The 17,890-nt window shown below is 50.7% G+C and overlaps 1 protein-coding gene across 1 annotated transcript in view; it reads right to left on the reverse strand.

Moving 5' to 3' along the window:
• Positions 1–1,549: 1,549 nt before the first annotated feature.
• Positions 1,550–17,890, reverse strand: part of FBRSL1 (fibrosin like 1) — a 318,374-nt gene continuing 302,033 nt past the window's right edge. Inside the window, 5 exon segments of the mRNA XM_021004315.2 lie at positions 1,550–4,420; positions 9,292–9,499; positions 10,488–10,571; positions 11,097–11,174; positions 15,766–15,898. Coding sequence (XP_020859974.1) covers positions 3,238–4,420; positions 9,292–9,499; positions 10,488–10,571; positions 11,097–11,174; positions 15,766–15,898 — 1,686 coding nt within the window. The 3' untranslated portion in view covers positions 1,550–3,237.

A 17,890-nucleotide genomic window follows, 5' to 3' on the forward strand; every position in this document is an offset into this window, starting at 1 on the left:
TCCCCAAGAGGCCTGGAATTGGGACGGCTGAAGGGTGTGTGGGGTCTTGCCTCCCGAAGGACCCCTACCATTCCCCTGGGGCAATCTCCCCTCCAATGCCACAGCTACCTTCTTTGGCCCAAAGAACCTGAAAGAGCCTCAGTGGTGGTAACTATGATATCTTAGTGGAAGAAGTAACGAGTTTGCAGTTAGAGAACTAGGGTCAAATCTTGGTTCTGGTTCATCGATGTTGGCGTCCCCTAGACACATCCATACACCATGCACCCATAGGCGGACAAGCATCACACCCACACCAAAGTTAGCTTCCCCCACAGAATTACACTCTTCCTGCCCCGCTCCCCCTCTCAGGTTTTGGCCTGTAAGAAGAGCAGGAGGTGACTTTTTTTCCCTTCAGACTAAAGGACACTTTTTTGTTTATGTGGGGCAGCCACATTTGGTCAAAACCCAGAAGCTAGGAGTCTGGAAAGTCAGCAAGAACATTAGTGAGAGCATTTAATTTGGAGCCATGAATTTGAATTCTGATTAGCTCTGTGACCTCAGGTGAATCGCTTTTCTTTCCCTGAGCCTGTTTCCTCTGCAAAGTGAGGAGAGGTGGTCAGGGCTGGGGGTGGGACCGGACTAGATGCTCTGTTTTCAAAGTTCCTTCCAGTTCTAAACCTACGATCTTTTATCTGGGAGGGAGAGTTTAAAGTACTGATAACTGCAGCTGACAGACAATTCCTGTCCATTTTGGGGAAAACCTAAAAACCTCACCCTACCTTCAAGTGTCATTACTGTGGAGGACATCACCCTGGCCAGTGGACGAGAGGGCATGGCATCCCTGAAACAGGGATGGTCCCCTTATGGTTGAAGTTCTGTTTTTTGTATCCCAAACCCCTTTGGCAGTCTGGTGAAGTCCATGGATTCCTCAGAATTGTTTTTTAATGCATAAAATACATGGGATCACAAAGGAAAATCACATCGGCAATTATTAAATTTTTTAAAAAAAGTTTGTGGCCTCCGAGTGAAGAATCCCTAGTTACTGGGTACCATCCAGATGAAGGGGCCTGGGTAGGGTGCCCAGCCTTGCTCTTGCAAGTTGACATTCTTTGTGGGACCTTAGGAGCCAAACCCAGGAATCCGGACACTTTTAGAAGTGCTACACAAATACCAGTTATTGTAAGTGACAATGAAAGCTTGTCTTCCTAAGGCCAGGGCATTTTTCCTTCCCTGGGCTGGGCGGAACCTATCCACTGAGCCAATCATTCATCAAGGTTTTCTTGCTGGCCAGAGTGTAACATGTGGCTGGACTAGGGGGACCCGTGAAGGACTGTCCCGTATGCACTCACTGTGAACTTCTGCCCAAAGATAGGTGAGTTCTACTGGGATGAGCTGGACCTTTGCAGGCCAAAAGCCTCCCTTTCCTCTGCAGCACAGGTCTCTCCCCCCACCCCCACCCCCATTCCTCATTCCCCACCCCCTGAAAAGCTCTGGCTGAGCACATCTGTCGATATGCCATAGCCTCAGGGTGAACCAGGCCTAAACTAAGACACAGAAACACTCAACCATCTTTTCATCCAAAGTCAATGTTGTATTTATCTTCATTGATCTACAAGGAAACAGAAAGTTCAAAATTACAGGGGGTTGTGGAGGGGAGGATGGGGATGGAGAATACAGCGTTGAGGAAAGAAAACAGCAGTGGATGGAAGAATTAACGAGGGTAAAGCACCCGGGATAGAGAGATGTCTATATAAAACATGGGCATCGGAAAATAAACACATAAGGAAGGTGTACAGCAAGGAAAACATGGTGACATATATATATATATGTGTGTGTGTGTGTGTATTTATATATATATGCACGAAAGTAAAACTGTAAACCAAAACTAAGTCATGCCACAGAGGCCAAGGCCAAAGGACCACACGGAAACAAACACCAGCTGATGGTCTTCATGTACTAGAGAGAATATATCAGAATTTCTTCTGCTTTAATAAAAAAAAAAATCAACCAGTAGACTTTTTTTTTTAGCACTCCTAAAATTCTACTTGTCTTGTTTACTGATTCCAGTAAGAACACTGCACAATTATCATAAAGGTCCATAGAAAATAGTTTCTGCTAGCCCTGGAAACTGCCAGTCCCCTCCTGCCTCCCTGCATGGTCAGCAAGGACACCCAAATCCTTACCTGGAGTGTCTCTCTGCACCCCCTCCATCCTATCCTACCCCTTCCTGACCCATAGCAGACCATCTCTGTGTGTAGGAGAAGCAAAATCTTTCTCTTTCCAGGACGTGCCCTTTTCCTGTCCTCTTTCCAAAGCTACAAGTTGGTTTGGGTGTGGTATGGTGTCTGGATTTTGGTAACTACCCCCTCCTGTTCCCCATCACCCAATGAAACCTGTCTTGGAGCTCTTGCACAGGTGAAGTATATCGATGCCACCTTTATCTTTAGAGACTGTTCCCCACTGACAGCAGAGGAGTTTTGTAACCATGTTATTGACAAATAACCAGAGTGGTTCTAGAAACCATTTTTTTTTATAAAGTCTACTTATGTTAAGAATTTAATGTTTTACATTTATATTAACAGGATATTTACAATTGTTTCCTTGGTTTTTTTTTTTAAACAAGAAGTCAAAAAAATCCCTCTTAAATTTCTGCATAATATAATAAGGCAAAAACCAAACAGTTTTGTACATTATTATTATTAATAATTATTTTAATATATATCTGTAACTTCGGTTCCAAAGTACCAACGGGAGGGAAGGGACCGGGTGGTCTTGTCTGGGAGCCTCACAGTGCGCTGTATGAAATAACAGTTTTCTCCATAAATAAGACTTTAAGAAACCCTGGGAATAATCTCAGTAATAAGCTGAGGACTTTAAACGGCAAATCAAACTAAGAACAAAAAAACCAGTCTTTTTTTTTTTTAAAGCGAGTCAAGAGCACAAAATTAAAAAAAAATACAAATGCATTAAAAATGCTTCTCACATTTGGGAAAAAAAATGTACAAACGATTTTTTTTTGTGTTTGTTTTTGAATAACCCATTTCTGTGCACGAACCCCAAATCACCAGAATCTGCTATATATTAAATTCCCCTGCTACACAACCTTTGTGTTGAAAAGTTTGTATAACCCCCAGGATTTATGGAACTGTGCTTAAAGTTCTACAAATTTACATTAAAAAAAAAAGTTTACAGCAGTGCATTTTGTAAAAGATTCTGTTTATGTACAGGAGTTTTAAAATTCTGGGTGGGGGAACGGGACTACCGTGCCTCTACTTCTTTGGGGTTCCGGGAGGGGGAGTAGTCCCTGGCCTCAGAGGTCGTGAGGGGCGTAGTCCTGCGTGGGGAGGCTGGCCGGGCGCCACTGGCCGGCACCAGGGGGGGCGGGGCGCTCAGCGCCGCCGTAGGGGGGGTCCTGTTGAGGATCCCGTTGTGCAGGGCGCTGGCAGATGGGCTCAGTCTGGGGTAGTGCATCCCACTCAGGTGAGGCATGAAGGAGGGCACGTGGGCCAGGTGGCCGTCGATGGGCGGCGGGTGCAGGTGGTGCGCCCGGGCGCGCTCCAGCTCCTCACGCAGCTGCAGTCGCTCACGCTCCTGGTGCTCCCGCCGGGCCTCCAGCAGGCTCTCAGGGGTGTAGTCGTGGGGTTCCCGGTCCCGGTAGGGGCGTTCGTGGTCATAGAAGGTGGAGCCCGCCGGGATGCGATGCAAGGGATCTGAGCGCAGCTGCAGGTCCATGCGACGGTGCAGATCCAGGCTGCGGTAGGCGTCCCTCAGAGGGTCGCGGAGTGGATCCCATGAGAAGCCTGGGTGGGGGAGCCTCTCCCGCCCAGTCAGGGGGCTCATGCCCATGAGCGGGGTCATCACACGGGAGCGGTCCAACACATTCACGCTGCTGATGGGATGCACACCACCCATGGCCAGGGGCACTGAAGTGGCCATCGAGTGGGTGAGGGGCAGCCCGTGCAGGGAGGGAGCTGCAGGGGGCTCCCGGGAGGGCTCCGATCCCACCACCAGCACATCGCCATCCTCCTTGCGCTCTTCCTTGACCTTGACATCATTCTTAATCTTGGAAAGGTCGCTCAGTGGCTCCGGGTTCCTCTCCAGCTCCTTGGTGGTTAAAAGGCCGCTCAGCTTGAGGCTCTCGCTGAGGCTGGGTTTGCTGTAGGGGGACACGGACTGGATGATGGGCTTGCCGCTGTCCTCAGAGGGCCGCTTCTCCAGGCTGGGGGCTTCCTTCATCGGGGAGCGACTCTCTTTCACCTTGTGCTCAGGCAACGGGGCATCTCGGAGCCGCTCTGGCAGCTCCCTCTCACCCAGGCCAGCCGGCCGCGAGGGGTCGATGGAGGTCTGGCTGTTGCTACGGATGAGGTTGCTGATCTGGTGGGTCACAGGTGCAGATGCTGGGGAGGACCGGTTAGAATGGCGGCTTTTGTCCATGATGTCCCTGGGGAAACAAACATCTCGCTAGGGGCCAGAAACAGGGCTGCTCCCGTCCCCCTCCACACCCAGGCGTGCCAGAGAAACACACTCCATAGGGCAGACATGCCTTCGAAAAGGCGCGAGTAAACTCATGTCTATTTTAAAGCACGAAGAGCTCTCCTTATTTAAGAAGACCTTCCTTTGGCAACGTGAACAATCACCTCCCGAGCTAATTTTGTAAGTTTGGAATTTTGTGCATCAACTTTTCTTAAGATGGTGTCACCTTCCTCTAAATATCTCATTCCGAGGCTGGTGTCACAAAACAACAGGATTTTGGTGCTGGGAGGTAATGGCTGTCTAGTTTTACTCACACTTCACAACAACATACCAGCACGTGGTTATTCAGCCTTGGTTTGGTTTGAAGGCCTCTAAGGACTGGGGGCGGGAGAAGAGGGGGAACCTCCTCCATTCCTGAGGCGACCCCTAATGGGTAAGGGAAATCCTTTTCTTACGGGAAGCCTACATTCGCCTCCGCAACTTTTACTCAGGCCTCTAGCTCCTCCTCTTGCTCTCTGGGGCCACAAAGCACAAGCCAGATCTCTCCTCCCCAAGATAACCCTTCAAAGATACCTATCATGACCCTTGTTCCCTTCCCAAGTCTTTCATCTCAGGGGAACCAGAGAAATAAAGAATAGAGGCAGCTAGGTGGTGCAGTGGATAGAGCACCGGCCTTGGAGAAGGAGGACCTGAGTTCAAATCCAGCCTCAGACACATAACACTCACTAGCTGTGTGACTCTGGGCAAGTCACTTAAGCCCAACTGTCTCACCAAATTAAAAAAAAAATAATGAATAAAGAACAGATCTGGGTGGTCCCTCAAAGATCTGACATTAGCTGGTGATACAATGGTTAGAGTGCTAGGCCTGGAGTGGAGAAGGCCCGAATTCAAATCTAGCCTCAAGTCACTTCCTAGCCCTGTAAGCCTGGGCGAGGCACTAAACCTGCCTGCCTCAGTCCCAAATGTAGAACAGGGACCACAATACCACCTGCCTTCCAGGCTTGCTGTGAGGATGGAATGAGATCACATCTGCCAGGGGTTTAGCACACCGCAGGGCATGTAGTAGGCACTTAATAAATGCTTATTCCCTTTCCTTCCCCTTCCGACCTTTTCCTCTATCACATTAGAGATGAGGGACAGTGGGCAGACACTGACCACGAGGGACCCAGATCCCGGGATGCCTGTCTCCCAGCTGAGCGCCCCGCCTCTTGCTCTACGCTGCTTTCCTGTTTACTCTTGGATGAAAGTACATTCTCTCTATCGACGGCGGTCTTACAGACTTGCCCATCCAGCGAGGCACGTTCACTGAACCTGCCTTGGTCAGGCAGCCCTCAGGGAAGGAAGGGTCACGAGATTAGGAAGCTAGGGCAGGAAGGTCCTCCAGTCTAGTCACTTCACAGATGAGGCCCAGAGTCTCCAAGACAGGACTGGAACCCGACTCAGCAAGTGCTCGAGGTGGGATTCATCCAGGTCCTCCTGCCTCCCAGCCTAGCACTCGCCCTCTCTCCCAGGCCACACCTTTTCTCTTATTCTTCCTAAGGTACCAACCACCAAACTCCAAACTTTCCTCAGGCCCCCTTTTGCCTTGATCTCTGTAGCACCAGACATTTCTGATCTTCAGATCCTGCTCCCCTTCTGCTAAGCGCACAGAGCCAGTCTCTAAACAGTGTTTTCTGAACAACTGATTTTCTCTCAGCCCCTGACGGTAGGCATGCTGTCCTGGTTTTCCTCCTGTCTCTCTTACTGCTCTTTTATCACCTACTTTTCCTTTTTCTATCTCATTGTAGGTGAATGCCAGGGTTCTTTCCTCAGTATTCTATTTCCTTATATAATGGTTAGAGCTGGGAGAACTATCTGCCAGCCCCACCTGAATTCTGGGTCCAGACACACGGTCTTAGAGGCCAAGGTAACTCCCGTCATGGTAAAGCCCTCCATCGAGGTTATGTGACCTGGCCCATGGCCACAAACTTGAGTCTTCCTGATCCCGAGCCTCTCTATCCACTGTGGCCCTCTGCTTCTCAGAAGGAGCCTCTATTCTGACTCTCCAACTTCTTTCTCAGGGACCTCATTCACTCCCAGGGGTCTGATTGTGACCTCTCTACAAAGAACTCTCGATTCTGCAACCCCAGCTCTGACCTCTCTCGAACCTAATCTCCAAGCTGTTGTGTCCAGCTTCCTTTTGGTCACTCTTGGGCATCTCAAAATTGACCTGTCTCAAACTAAATTAATGCCCCCAGAACTGTCTCCTTCTCCCAGCTTCCTTCCGTCTGCTGCCGGCAGTGGTGGGCTCTGTCACCAAGGCCTGAAAGTCCCCTGTTATCCTTCTCTTCCCCTCAGCAAACCTCCCGCCGATCCCATCTCCAACCAGGTATCTTCCTCCCCTGCTTCCTTTCTATTCTCGCTTCTCTCACCCGCCTCCAGGCCCTCGTCAATTCTGCCCCGGTATATGTGGGTCGCAGCAGCCTCTGAAGTGGTGTCTCCAACCCACCCTCCCAAATGCCTGCCGAGCTAGCTGCCCTCATGCAGAGGGCTGCTCCCGTTGCTCTTCCTCTGGTTCCAACATTCAGTGGCTCTACAGCGCCTGTCAGATGGAATCTTGAACCCATTGCCACCTTGCCCTTGCCACCCTACAATCTGCTTCCTTAGAAACTTTGCTCATACACTACCTATTTCCTCAGCTTGTTCTAATGGCTCCCTCCCCTCACTCCAATTTACTATGTACAAAAAATGTACTCTCTTATTTGGATACATGTTGTAGTCTAATAGAATGGAAGCCCCTTAAGGGCAGGGACCGTTTCACTTGTGCCTCCATATTCCCCACTATTAGCGCACAGTAGGCACTTAATGTTTGCTGACCCCACTGACTGACCTATAAACTCTCCATTTTGACATTCAAGCCTATAAACCCAGCTCTTCCCTATTCAAGCTTCTCTTCTATAGCATCCCCCAAAGCTCCCCTTCTCTGCACCGATGAGGCCAACTGCCTCACTTTTTATCTGTACAGACCAGCCTTCATCATTGCCTTTTTCATGATATCTGCCCCTTCTGGAATGCTCTTTTGCTCCTTTTTATCCCCAAATATCATCCTGGAGGAACAGCTCAAGCCCTGCCTATTCCGGGAAGTCCTCCCTGGTCAGTCCAACCAGGCTCTTGCCTTTCTCTAATCTTGAAGAATCTCCAAGTGCGGAGGGACCCTAGTGGCTATTGAACAAGAATTGTGCCCCACTCCCCCCGCTAACATTCCCAAAAGGGGGCCTTCAGTCTCTGCCCGAAGCCTTCCAATGAAAAGGAACCTGCAACCTTCTGAAGTCTCCTTTTCAGACAGCTCTCATGGAACTGAAAAAGTTCCTTCTGTTGAACTGAAATAGACCATTCTGATGCTTCTGCACAGTTTTCTGACCCTGCTTTCTGGGGCCAAGCTGAATCCCTCTTCCATAGGACAGCTCTTCAAACAAATTTTGCATAGCGAGGTCTCCAGTCCCCTCCCTGCCCTTTGGACGCTCTTAGTGGACACAGCACTAAGGAAGACCATACATTTAAATACCATCTCAACTGCTTTCCCCCTCCCTGTGTGACCACACACAAGTCACTTTATCTCTGGGTCTCAGTTTCCTCAAGTATAAAATGAGAAGTCTGGCCTTAAATGACCTCTAAGGATTTTAGAGCTAAAGTTTCAGACATTTCTGCCCTCGGCTCTAAAATGCTACCCAAGAGCTGGGCACCAGCATGGCTGAAGTTGGGAAATGACCTTTTTTTCTCAAGGGGTAAATCAGAAAACTGGTGGCTTCCATCAATACCTAAGCACTCATGGGCTCGCCTAGAAATGGGGATGGGCAGGGGTCACGGGGAATCAGCTTTATTTCTCTTTCTGGATATGTGACAATCCTGTGAACCTCCATCCCGCCCCCAACAGAATACCAAATGATAGCTTTGGCAGGTGCATGGGCTTACCTAGAGGAATTATGGCTGTTTTCATGGTCCAAAGGGCATCAGTGCAGGGACAGAGGTCACTGGCCCCCAAAGGAATGCCAGGAAAGGGGCTAGGCTAGCCTCAGAAGGGATATATCTCATTCATTCTGGCATGACTAGGTGGGCACAGCTGCCTGTCTGTATGCTAGGCAGTGGGCTGGATTTGAATTTGGCTTTCTCACTGTGGCTATGGACTAGTCACAGTTTCTCGCAGCCTCATTTTCCTTATCTATAAAATGGGGACAATAACGAAATGGGGATAATAATGAGCTAAATCCTCCTACCTCTCAGCTTTTTGTGAGGTTCAAATATCTGTACAATGCTTTGCAGACCTTAAAGTATCATATAAATAGCAGCTATTATTAAAATGGAGGCAAAGGACTCCTGGGATGGGTCAGTCTAGGCTACTGAGGGATTCATTCCTGTTCTAGGGTGCCCTGGGTTCATACTTCCTCACTGGAGACATAAATATGTCACATTTTCTGCCCAACTGAACGTATACTTGCCGAGGGCAGGGACCGCTTTATTTTCGTCACTGCATCCTCACACCTACAGAATCCCCCAAAGCTCCCCTTCTCTGCCCCGATGAGGCCAACTGCCTCACTTTTTATCTATAAAGATCAGCCCTTCATCATTGCCTTTTTTCATGATATCTGCCCCTCTTGGAATGCTCTTTTGCTCCTTTTTATCCCCAAATATCATCCTGGAGGAATAGCTCAAGCCCTACCTCTTCCATGAAGTCCTCCCTGGTCAGTGCATCCTCAGGTCTGCCTGGGATAACTGAGAGTCATGGGACACTTTGGGGAGGGATGAGTCCACCACGATAGCAGGGCAGGGAGAGGTCCAGTCCAGGCCAGGCCAGACACTCACCGATCTCGCTCCTCTTTGCCCTTCTCGGGGTCACGGTCTCGGTCATGGTTGCTCAGGGATGAGCTTCGCTCTGGGTCTCCGGGCTTGGGCCAGTGCGGAGGTGTTGGGAAGGAGGGTGGCGTGCGATGTAGCCGGTTCCAGGGCTCATGGGGGTGGTTAAAGTTCTGCAGGGTTGGGGTTTCCTTGTGAGCAAAGATGCTGTTATGAGCTGCATGGGAAAAGAGCCACAGTGTCAGTCAAGGAGCCAAGAATGGTCCCAAAGAGGCCCTTGAATAGGACAGATGATGCAAGCCAATATGGGGGATGGTGGAAGAGGCAACCAAAACCCAGGAAAAGGCCTGGCTCCTCTCTTCTCTTCTCTCCTCTCCATCCCAAAGATAACAGAACAGGAGAGCTCCCTAGGAAGGGTATGATGCCCATAGGAAAGTGATAAAACAATCCGTGTCTCAGTTTCCCAGTCTATGACAGTGATGGACTAGAAGGACCCCTCAGATCCCTTCTGGCTCCAAATCCTATGGTTCTAAGACTCACCCAGGGTCACATAGCTAGTAAATGCTGGGATCTGAATTCCTGAACTATAGATTTGGGCAGAGCTCAACACAACCTTGAGAGACAATGGGCTACGGTGGAAATAACACATCTGGAGTCAAGAGGACCTGGGGTCAAACCCCACCCCTGTCCCCATGGGACTCTGTGCAAGTCACGTAACTTTAGTTCACCAGGCCTCCGTTTTCTCCTCTGCAAAGTGGGAGGGTAGGACTAGATTGCCTCTTAGGTCGCTTCCATCTCCAAATCAAGGATATTTGAGATCTCTTTGAGGGCCCCCTCCAAGGTGGGGGGATCCCACCAACTCCCAAGGCAGCCTACCCACTTTGGGGGCAGCTCAAACTGCCAGAAATTTTGGCTGATATCCATCGGCCCTATTGTGGCTTCTCCATATCATTCCTCACCCTGTCCTAGGTCTCCTGTAGCAGACTGTAATTATGCTCCCTGAGGACAGGGACTGGGTTTTTTTTTTTCAAACGAGGTAATGTAAGTAAAGCGCTTTGCACACCTTTGAGCATTCAATGACAAATAGTACCACTCCACTGCCTATTATTATCATCCCCTGTGCCTGGCATGTAGCTGGTGCTTAATGGTGCTCAGTGGCATGGACTGAACTGGGGCCTGGCTCCTTCTCCCGGGCCCACACTCACCCAGTGCATGGCTGCCCAGGCCTCCAAAGGCGTTGCTCCCCAGGTTGCCGAGGCCGCTGAAGGTGCTGGACCTGCTGAAAGGATCTGCAGAGGAAAAGGTGACGGTTCAGGATCTGCCTGCGTGGTCTAGCTTGGAGCCTGCCTGCTCAGTCACTGCCTCACCACCTCTACCCCCTCACTCTGCATCTGCTCCTGCATGGCCAGGGCCCCTGGGGCTCTAAGGAAAGGAGCTGCTGGAGTCATCCCTGTGCCCCGCGTCACCATGTGGGGGCCAACAGTTATCTTCAGCACCTAGGGCAGCGCTGGACACACAGCAGATGCTTAATAACACCGGAAGGGCATGATTAGATGTAAGCTCCTTGAGGGCAGCGACGATTTCACTTTTGTTTTGTGTGCCCAGTGCGCAGCACATAGTAGGGCCTCAATAAATGCTTATTGGTAGGTAGCTACTTTTAGCACAGACTCTTCTGGCAGGAGCGTGCTGGCTGCACCATCTGCTTCTTTCTCTCTTAAATCCCCCTCGGCTCACTTGGACCCGTCCTCATCTTTCTTTAACGTTCTCCTCCCCGGGTCATCCATGCTGCTGCCCATGTGCACACGTTCACTCACCTGTCAGGTGGCTGGTGGGCAGGAAGCTGCTGTGATGGGGGGAGGGGCCAAACGGGGCGGTGGCTGCCTGGGCAGCACCTGGGGAAAGAAGAGGAAGAAGAGGGTTCCAATCAGAGGCTGGTGGTCCCCAAAGGAGATACTAGGAGCAGTGAGCTCACGTGGCAAGGACAAGGTCTTCTTGTCCAACCTCCTCCTCTGAGGCCCAGGGAGGGCCAAGGATGACAGGGTCCAAGGTCCAGTCTACCCCTTTCCTGCGCTTCTTGTCTTTTCGGACAGGACCCAGACAGATAAATGCCCTGGGACAAGCTGTCAGCTGCTATTACTCTTCTGTCTCCAGTGCCGTACAGACTCCCACACCACATGAGCAGCAGATGAGACAATACCTGCAGAGTGCTTAGCACAGTGCCTGGCACACAGTAGGTGCTTACACGAATTCCTTGTCTCACTACTGCACAAGTCGGGGAAGGATCACACTGGGAGATGGGGGCAACATAAAAATGAAACCTCCATTTAATTTTGTTAAAAATAAATTTAAAAAAAATCCCCCACCATCCCTCTTCTAATGTGGCCCAAGACAGCCTCCCTGGTAGCCACATCACACTGTGGACTCACACTGCACCTGCAGTAAATTAACATCCCCATTTCTTTTTCAGATGAGCCGCCATTTAGACATGACAACCCAAGAGAAAGACTTTACATTTATTCCTACTGAATTTAAAAAAAAAGAAAGACAGATTTCACATTTAGCCTTACTAAGTTTTGGGGCAGCTAGGTGGCTCAGTAGGTAAGAGCGCCAGGCCTGGGGTCAGGCAGACCCGAGCTCAAATCTAGCCTCAGACACTTACTAGCTGTGTGACCCTAGGCAAGTCACTTAAACTTGTTTGCCTCAGTTTCCTCATCTATAAAACAAGCTAGAGAAAGAAATGGGCAAACTACTTATCTTGGGTATTATTCGGGGGAGGAGGGGTGGGGGTGGGGCCCTGCCGCTTCTATCTTTTTCAGGCCCAAACTGTAAGCCTTGGCAGAGAAAACAGGGGCAGAGTAATAAGAGTTGAGCCATTCTGCCTAGACGTTTCTCTGTTACCAGTCATCTTTTCCCTATCTACCTTGAGCAATGGGGTTTACTCTTCTTAGGATCAGGGATCCCCCTCCCCCTCAACACACACACACACACACGACCCTAAATCTAGAGTTGGAAGGAAACTTAGAAATCTCTCATTGTACACCAAAACTTCGCATCCTCCCAGAGATCTAGAGTTCATGCTTTTCTCTGAATCCTCTGAAGAATGTTCTCCTACAATCCAGGATGTGCATCAGACAGGGCTGACTGGTCTTTTCTTTTTTCAAAATCACAAAGTCTAAGCTGGTGCAGCCACATGGCTCTCAACACGTCCACCCCAGCCAACCCAGTGTCTCTTCTTGATGATGAGACTCAGACCCAGAACAGAATTCTGGTTCCCTCACCTTTTGAAGCATAATATTAAGCTTAAGTCAGGGAAGGGGGGAGGGAAGAGAGAGACAGAAAGAGAGGAGGGAGAAAGGAAAGGAGAGGAGAGAGAGAGGGCAAGAGAGAGACAGAGAGACAGAGAGAGAGAGAGAGAGAGAGAGACAGAGAGAAGGGGAGACAGAGAGAGAGAGAGAAAGAGAGGGGGAGAGACAGGAGAGAGACAGAGAAAGAGAAGGGGGGGAGAGAGAGACACACACACAGAGAGACAGAGAGAGAGAGAGAGAGAGAAATGAGTATCAGAGAGCCCTGTTTAACAGATATTCAGGGGGCAGCTAGGTGGCGCAGTGGATAGAGCACTGGCCCTGAAGTCAGGAGGACCTGAGTTCAAATCTGGCCTCAGACCAAACACTTGACACTTACTAGCTGTGTGACCCTAGGCAAGTCACTTAACCCCAATTGCCTAAAAGCAAACCCCCCCCCAAAACAAAAAAACAAAACCCAAAACCCCCCCACAGATATTCAGGTAACCGAAGGAGTGCTCGTTTTGGACTCAAAGACCTACATTTGAATCGCGGCTCAGCTGTTTCTTGCCTGTGGGGTGCTGGGCTATTCTGCAGGCCCAGGCTCCTCATCTGTAATAGGAGGAGGGGGCTGACAGGATGACCTCTGAAGTCCCTTGCAATTCCTACAACCCACAAACACTGAGGGGGAGATTCAGGGAGTCGAGCAAGCTCTCTGGGCATGCCAAGGAACAGCGGGGACGAATAGCTTGGGAGGCTCTCCAGGCTTCTTTTCACTTCCTCACATGTTTGGCAAATTTACCCCCTGCCTGTTTCCCTGCCACTACTAATGAGTGGCTCTCAAACGTCGCTTCTAGCTTTTGGATTCTATTGTTTTGTGCTAGGATGAAAAACCTTTACAGAGCCCTCCCTTCAGTGACAGGAAGGGAGCGGCAGGGAGACTGTCCTGAGAACTAAGGAGGAGAGAAATCCTGGTCACAAGCTCGGATGGGTGGGGAGGCGGCTCTGAGGGTCTGCAGGACGGGCCTCTGAGAGTTCCTGGCTGCCCAAACACTTCCTAACATCTGATGGCTTGGAGATGCAAGACTCCGAAAGGGGCATCTCTCCTCTCCACTCTCCCTCGCCTTCTTCTGTTTGTCTGTCTGTCTGTCTCTCACACTCACAAAATGGCCCCAGATGCAGCCACTATGACAATTTATTCTGCTCCTCTATAACTCGAGATCTGCACGCTGGTGCTCCTGATAATGTTTCACCCAGATTTAGTGCCCCCCACCCCAGCCTGTCCTGGCATACACATACAAACCCCAGATCATCAGCATTTGCCTGGACTTGGCCAATAACAGTTCATAGTTCTATGGCACTTCAAGGCTTACCAAAGGCCTTCCTCTGGGATGTAAGCAAGGTTAAGTGTTAGTCCCATTTTATAGATAAGGAAACTGAGGCTCACAGAAGGGTCCCATCGCTTAACCTCTCGGTAACCTCAGCCTCAGAGCCTCAGTCTCCCCATCTGTAAAATAAGGGGGCTGGATTAGAATCATCTCTCAGGCCCTTTCTAACTCAGAATGCTCTGATCCTGCAATTTGTCCACAGTCGTATGTTAATAATAAATAACACTAGCCGGCATTTACGCCGTCTTACTGTGGGCCAGGCGCTGTGCTACGCACTTTACAGATGTACCACTGGATCCTTCCAATGACCCCGAGGGACAGATGTGATTAGAACCCCCATTTTACAGTAGAGGAAACTGAGGCAAATGGCGTTTAAGTGACTCGCCCAAGGTCACACAGCTAGTAAGTGTCTAGGGTCACTCTGAGGTCACACCTGCCTGACTCCAGGCTTAGGGCTCTATCCCTGGCTACCTGTGCCCAGTGAGGTTTTGCTCACAGACTTGAGCCCTGGCTAGAACCACTGACCTATACATCTGGACAGCGGGGACGTCAGAAAGCTTCCCGTCTCACCTGCATCTGGTCACAGCTTCCCTCGATCACGTCCCTGAGAAGACCCCAGTGAGGGAGTCCTGACTGTCCACCAGCAGCAGCCTGTTCCACTCTGGGACAGTTCTATGTGCCCCCCTTCGTCACTTGTCCTCACTGGTGCTGGCTTTCTCCTCTATGCGGCCTATGAGCCCTGGGACAGGACCCTGCCCTTGTTCGATCTCTGCTGGCATGCTGGTCGCACAGCCTTGAATACCATTTCCATAGCCCTGGCCTCCTTCCAGCCTTCTTTCCCTTTAACTGGGACCTGGGGCAGCTTGTCTGCACAGTGACCAACCTTCCAGTTTCCCCCTGGCTTCTCCCCCTCAGCCTCCCTGTTTCTCTGTAGCTTCAGGCTAGGAGGTGACTTGGCTGCAGGTCGGTCTGTCTGTTTACATGCTAGGTGCCCTCCTGCCCTTTGAGTCTGGCCCTGCTGGCCCCTCTGCCTTCAGCCAGACTGTTCAGGCAAGGCACCAGCTAAAAGGCTTGGCTGCTTCAGGATTTCAGCGCTGACCCCCTGCTGAGCGAAATGAAGTGATCTCAGCAGCTCCCTTGGCCAGCTCTGCAGCTGGCACCACGCCGTTTGACCTCTGGGCTCTGGCGGCTGGCCCAAGGATGCACCGCTCTCTCCTGCCTCCACCGGTGCCTCTGTGCAATTCCTACACACATACTGGGCCTGGAGAAACCCTTGGGGAAGGGATCAAGTCTGGCCCCCCTCCCACCCCCTGACAGTGTGCTGAAGCTAACAGTATCCAATCAGGCTAAATGCACAGGGCCCCCATCCAGGAGGCTCACGGGCACAGAGATAGCCAAAGGACAAGACTGCCCATGCTTGGAGTGACCGATGCTTCCATCAAGCAGCCCCCATGGTCAGCGGGGCAGTTCTCGTCTGGCCTGACTCCTGGCCCCTTCCATTACCAGTATGCCAATTTTGACCCTCCTACGTGGTGTAGCAGACTCCAAACAACCATGAAAGACACAAATTTTCCTGAGCTTTCCACTGAGACTTTTTAACAGGGAGGGGGCTGAATGAGAGCACACATAGGCCTTTCTTGGCTGGCAGAACCCACCCCCGCTGTACTGAGCCCTCCATCTGGGTTAAAAAGCAACAGAGGAAACCTGGATTTCCCTTGGTCTAGGCTACAATACAGACAATAGGAACAGCAGACAGAGAGATAGACAGACAGACAGACAGACATGCACACAGAGCCCCTGCTGGAGTCTCTTACCCGTGGTTGAGAAAAGTGGCCTGGCCAGGTCCTGAGGATAATGGAACCCAGGAAACACCCCCGGCGCAGGCGGCCGGCTAAAGAGGTCTAGTTTGCCACCAATTTCCAGCTTGTGAGGATCCAGGTGCATCTGCTGCAAAGACAGAGGATAGCCACTGGATGGGATGGTCTTTGGGCAAAGGCCCTGCAGGCTCCTTGCTCTGCTCCCCTAGGCCAGTAGGGTCATGTAACCAGACGGAGATGCTCTTGGTCAGTCAGTCAACAAACATTTTAATTAAGTACCTATCATGTGCTAGGCATAGTGTCTGGGAACACACAGAAAAAGCCAAACCAGACCCTGTCCCCAAGGAGCACAGAGTCTGATGGGGAAGGCCACATGTAGACAGAAAGGGAGGGTGTTAGCAGCTGGTGGGGGGAGGTCACAGAAGGCTTCCTATAGAAGGTGGGATTTCAGGGAATTCCAGTGTGGTAGGCACAGAAAGGGGAGAACGGGTGTCATGTCTGAAGAACCGCAAAGAGACAGGAGATGGAGGGAGGCTGAGAATTCAAGGATGATACTAAGGTTGCTAGAGCATGGATGACTGGAGAATGGAGATGCCCTTGATGGTACTGGGGATGTTGAGGGGAAAAAGAGGGGAGAGGGAGAGGGAGAGGGAGAGGGAGAGGGAGGAGGAGAGGGAGAGGGAGGGGGAGAGGGAGAGGGAGGGGAGAGGGAGAGGGAGAGGGAGAGGGAGAGGGAGAAGGAGAGGGAGAGGGAGAGGGAGAGGGAGAGAGAGAATGTGTACGCGCGTGTGCATATCCCAGGTTAGCTAGCCTCAGGGTCTCTGGCCTCATACCACACATTCATATCCCACCATGAGGCCTGGCCTAACAGACAAACCCTAACCTTTCTATGTAGTGCCTTATTTCCCGATCACCAGCCCTGCTTCCTTCTCTCATTAGCACAAAGAGAAAGAGACCTAAGTTGTGTTTCTTCCCCCATGGCACTTCCCAAACCCTTCCCAAAAGGAGTCAGTCATTCCTTCCCTGTCATTTGGTCCATCTGTCCCTTTCTGTCCACACTGGCCTCTAGGATCTGCCACTTTTGTGCTGTACTCTCTACTGCCTAAGAGTCCCCAGTCTAGAGCCGGAAAGGCCCTTGGAGGCCAGCTCAGTCCAAACCTCTCCTGCACTGGAGTCTCCACCCAGGTCCCTTGTCTTGAAATGCAGGGTCCTTTCCACTCTACAAGTAGCCCTCATCATGTCTGCTCTCAGCCTGGCCCTCTCTACTGCTCTCCCTTCCCTTTGAGCCTCTCTGGAGAGGCTGCTCCAAACCTCCCCTATCAAGCTCCCACCCCCTTGCTCTTAACAAAGGAGGTAAAGAAGGGGAAAAAGGGGTGTTGGAGGATGCTTCTGAGGAGATGAGAAAACAGTGTGTACCAGATTGTGTTTCCAAGATCATCCCGTCCCCCCTTCTTTCCCACGGATGGGATGCTTCCCTCTCCTCAAAGGTTAACCTTCCCACAGGTGGCCTTCAGACCTCCACCCCATCCTGTCTCCTCCAGGATCGTGCTTTAGTTACCATCCCTGCCCTGAAAACAGATCTCTAACACCACCCACCTCTCCCTCTTTATCCACTGCACCACCTAGCTATTTGGCAATGTTTCCTGAAACAACCATCTACCTTCCTTGCCTCTACCCTCTGTGTCCTCGGTCTTTTAATACCTAAAATCTCTCCTTATCGCTCTAATGAGCTGCTTTCTCCAATGCCGGCAATAAATGGTCTTATAAAGACACTCAGAAGTCTTTCTTCCATCTTCCTCCTCTTCTTCTCCATCTCTGCAGCACATGAACAGCCCTGTCTCCCCTCCCTGGGGTCCCCGGACCTTCCCTCAAAGATCCAGCTGTCCCTATGCTCCGTATCATCCACGCCATACAGATCTCGTGCATATACTGGTTTGCATGATTCTCTCCCATTAGACTGTAAGCTCCTTTAGGGCAGAAACTGGTCTTGCCTTTTTTTCCTGTATTCTCAGTGCTGAGGACAATGCCTAGTGCATGGTAAGCCTTTAGCTTTAGAATGTTTGTGAAGTGACTGACATCTCCTGAAATCTCACATTTCTAAAGCTGGGCCATGTGGATTTCT

This window comes from Phascolarctos cinereus, unplaced genomic scaffold (assembly GCF_003287225.1).
Source record: "Phascolarctos cinereus isolate Bilbo 61053 unplaced genomic scaffold, phaCin_HiC Scaffold_4;HRSCAF=312, whole genome shotgun sequence".
Classification (NCBI taxonomy): Eukaryota; Metazoa; Chordata; class Mammalia; order Diprotodontia; family Phascolarctidae; genus Phascolarctos; species Phascolarctos cinereus.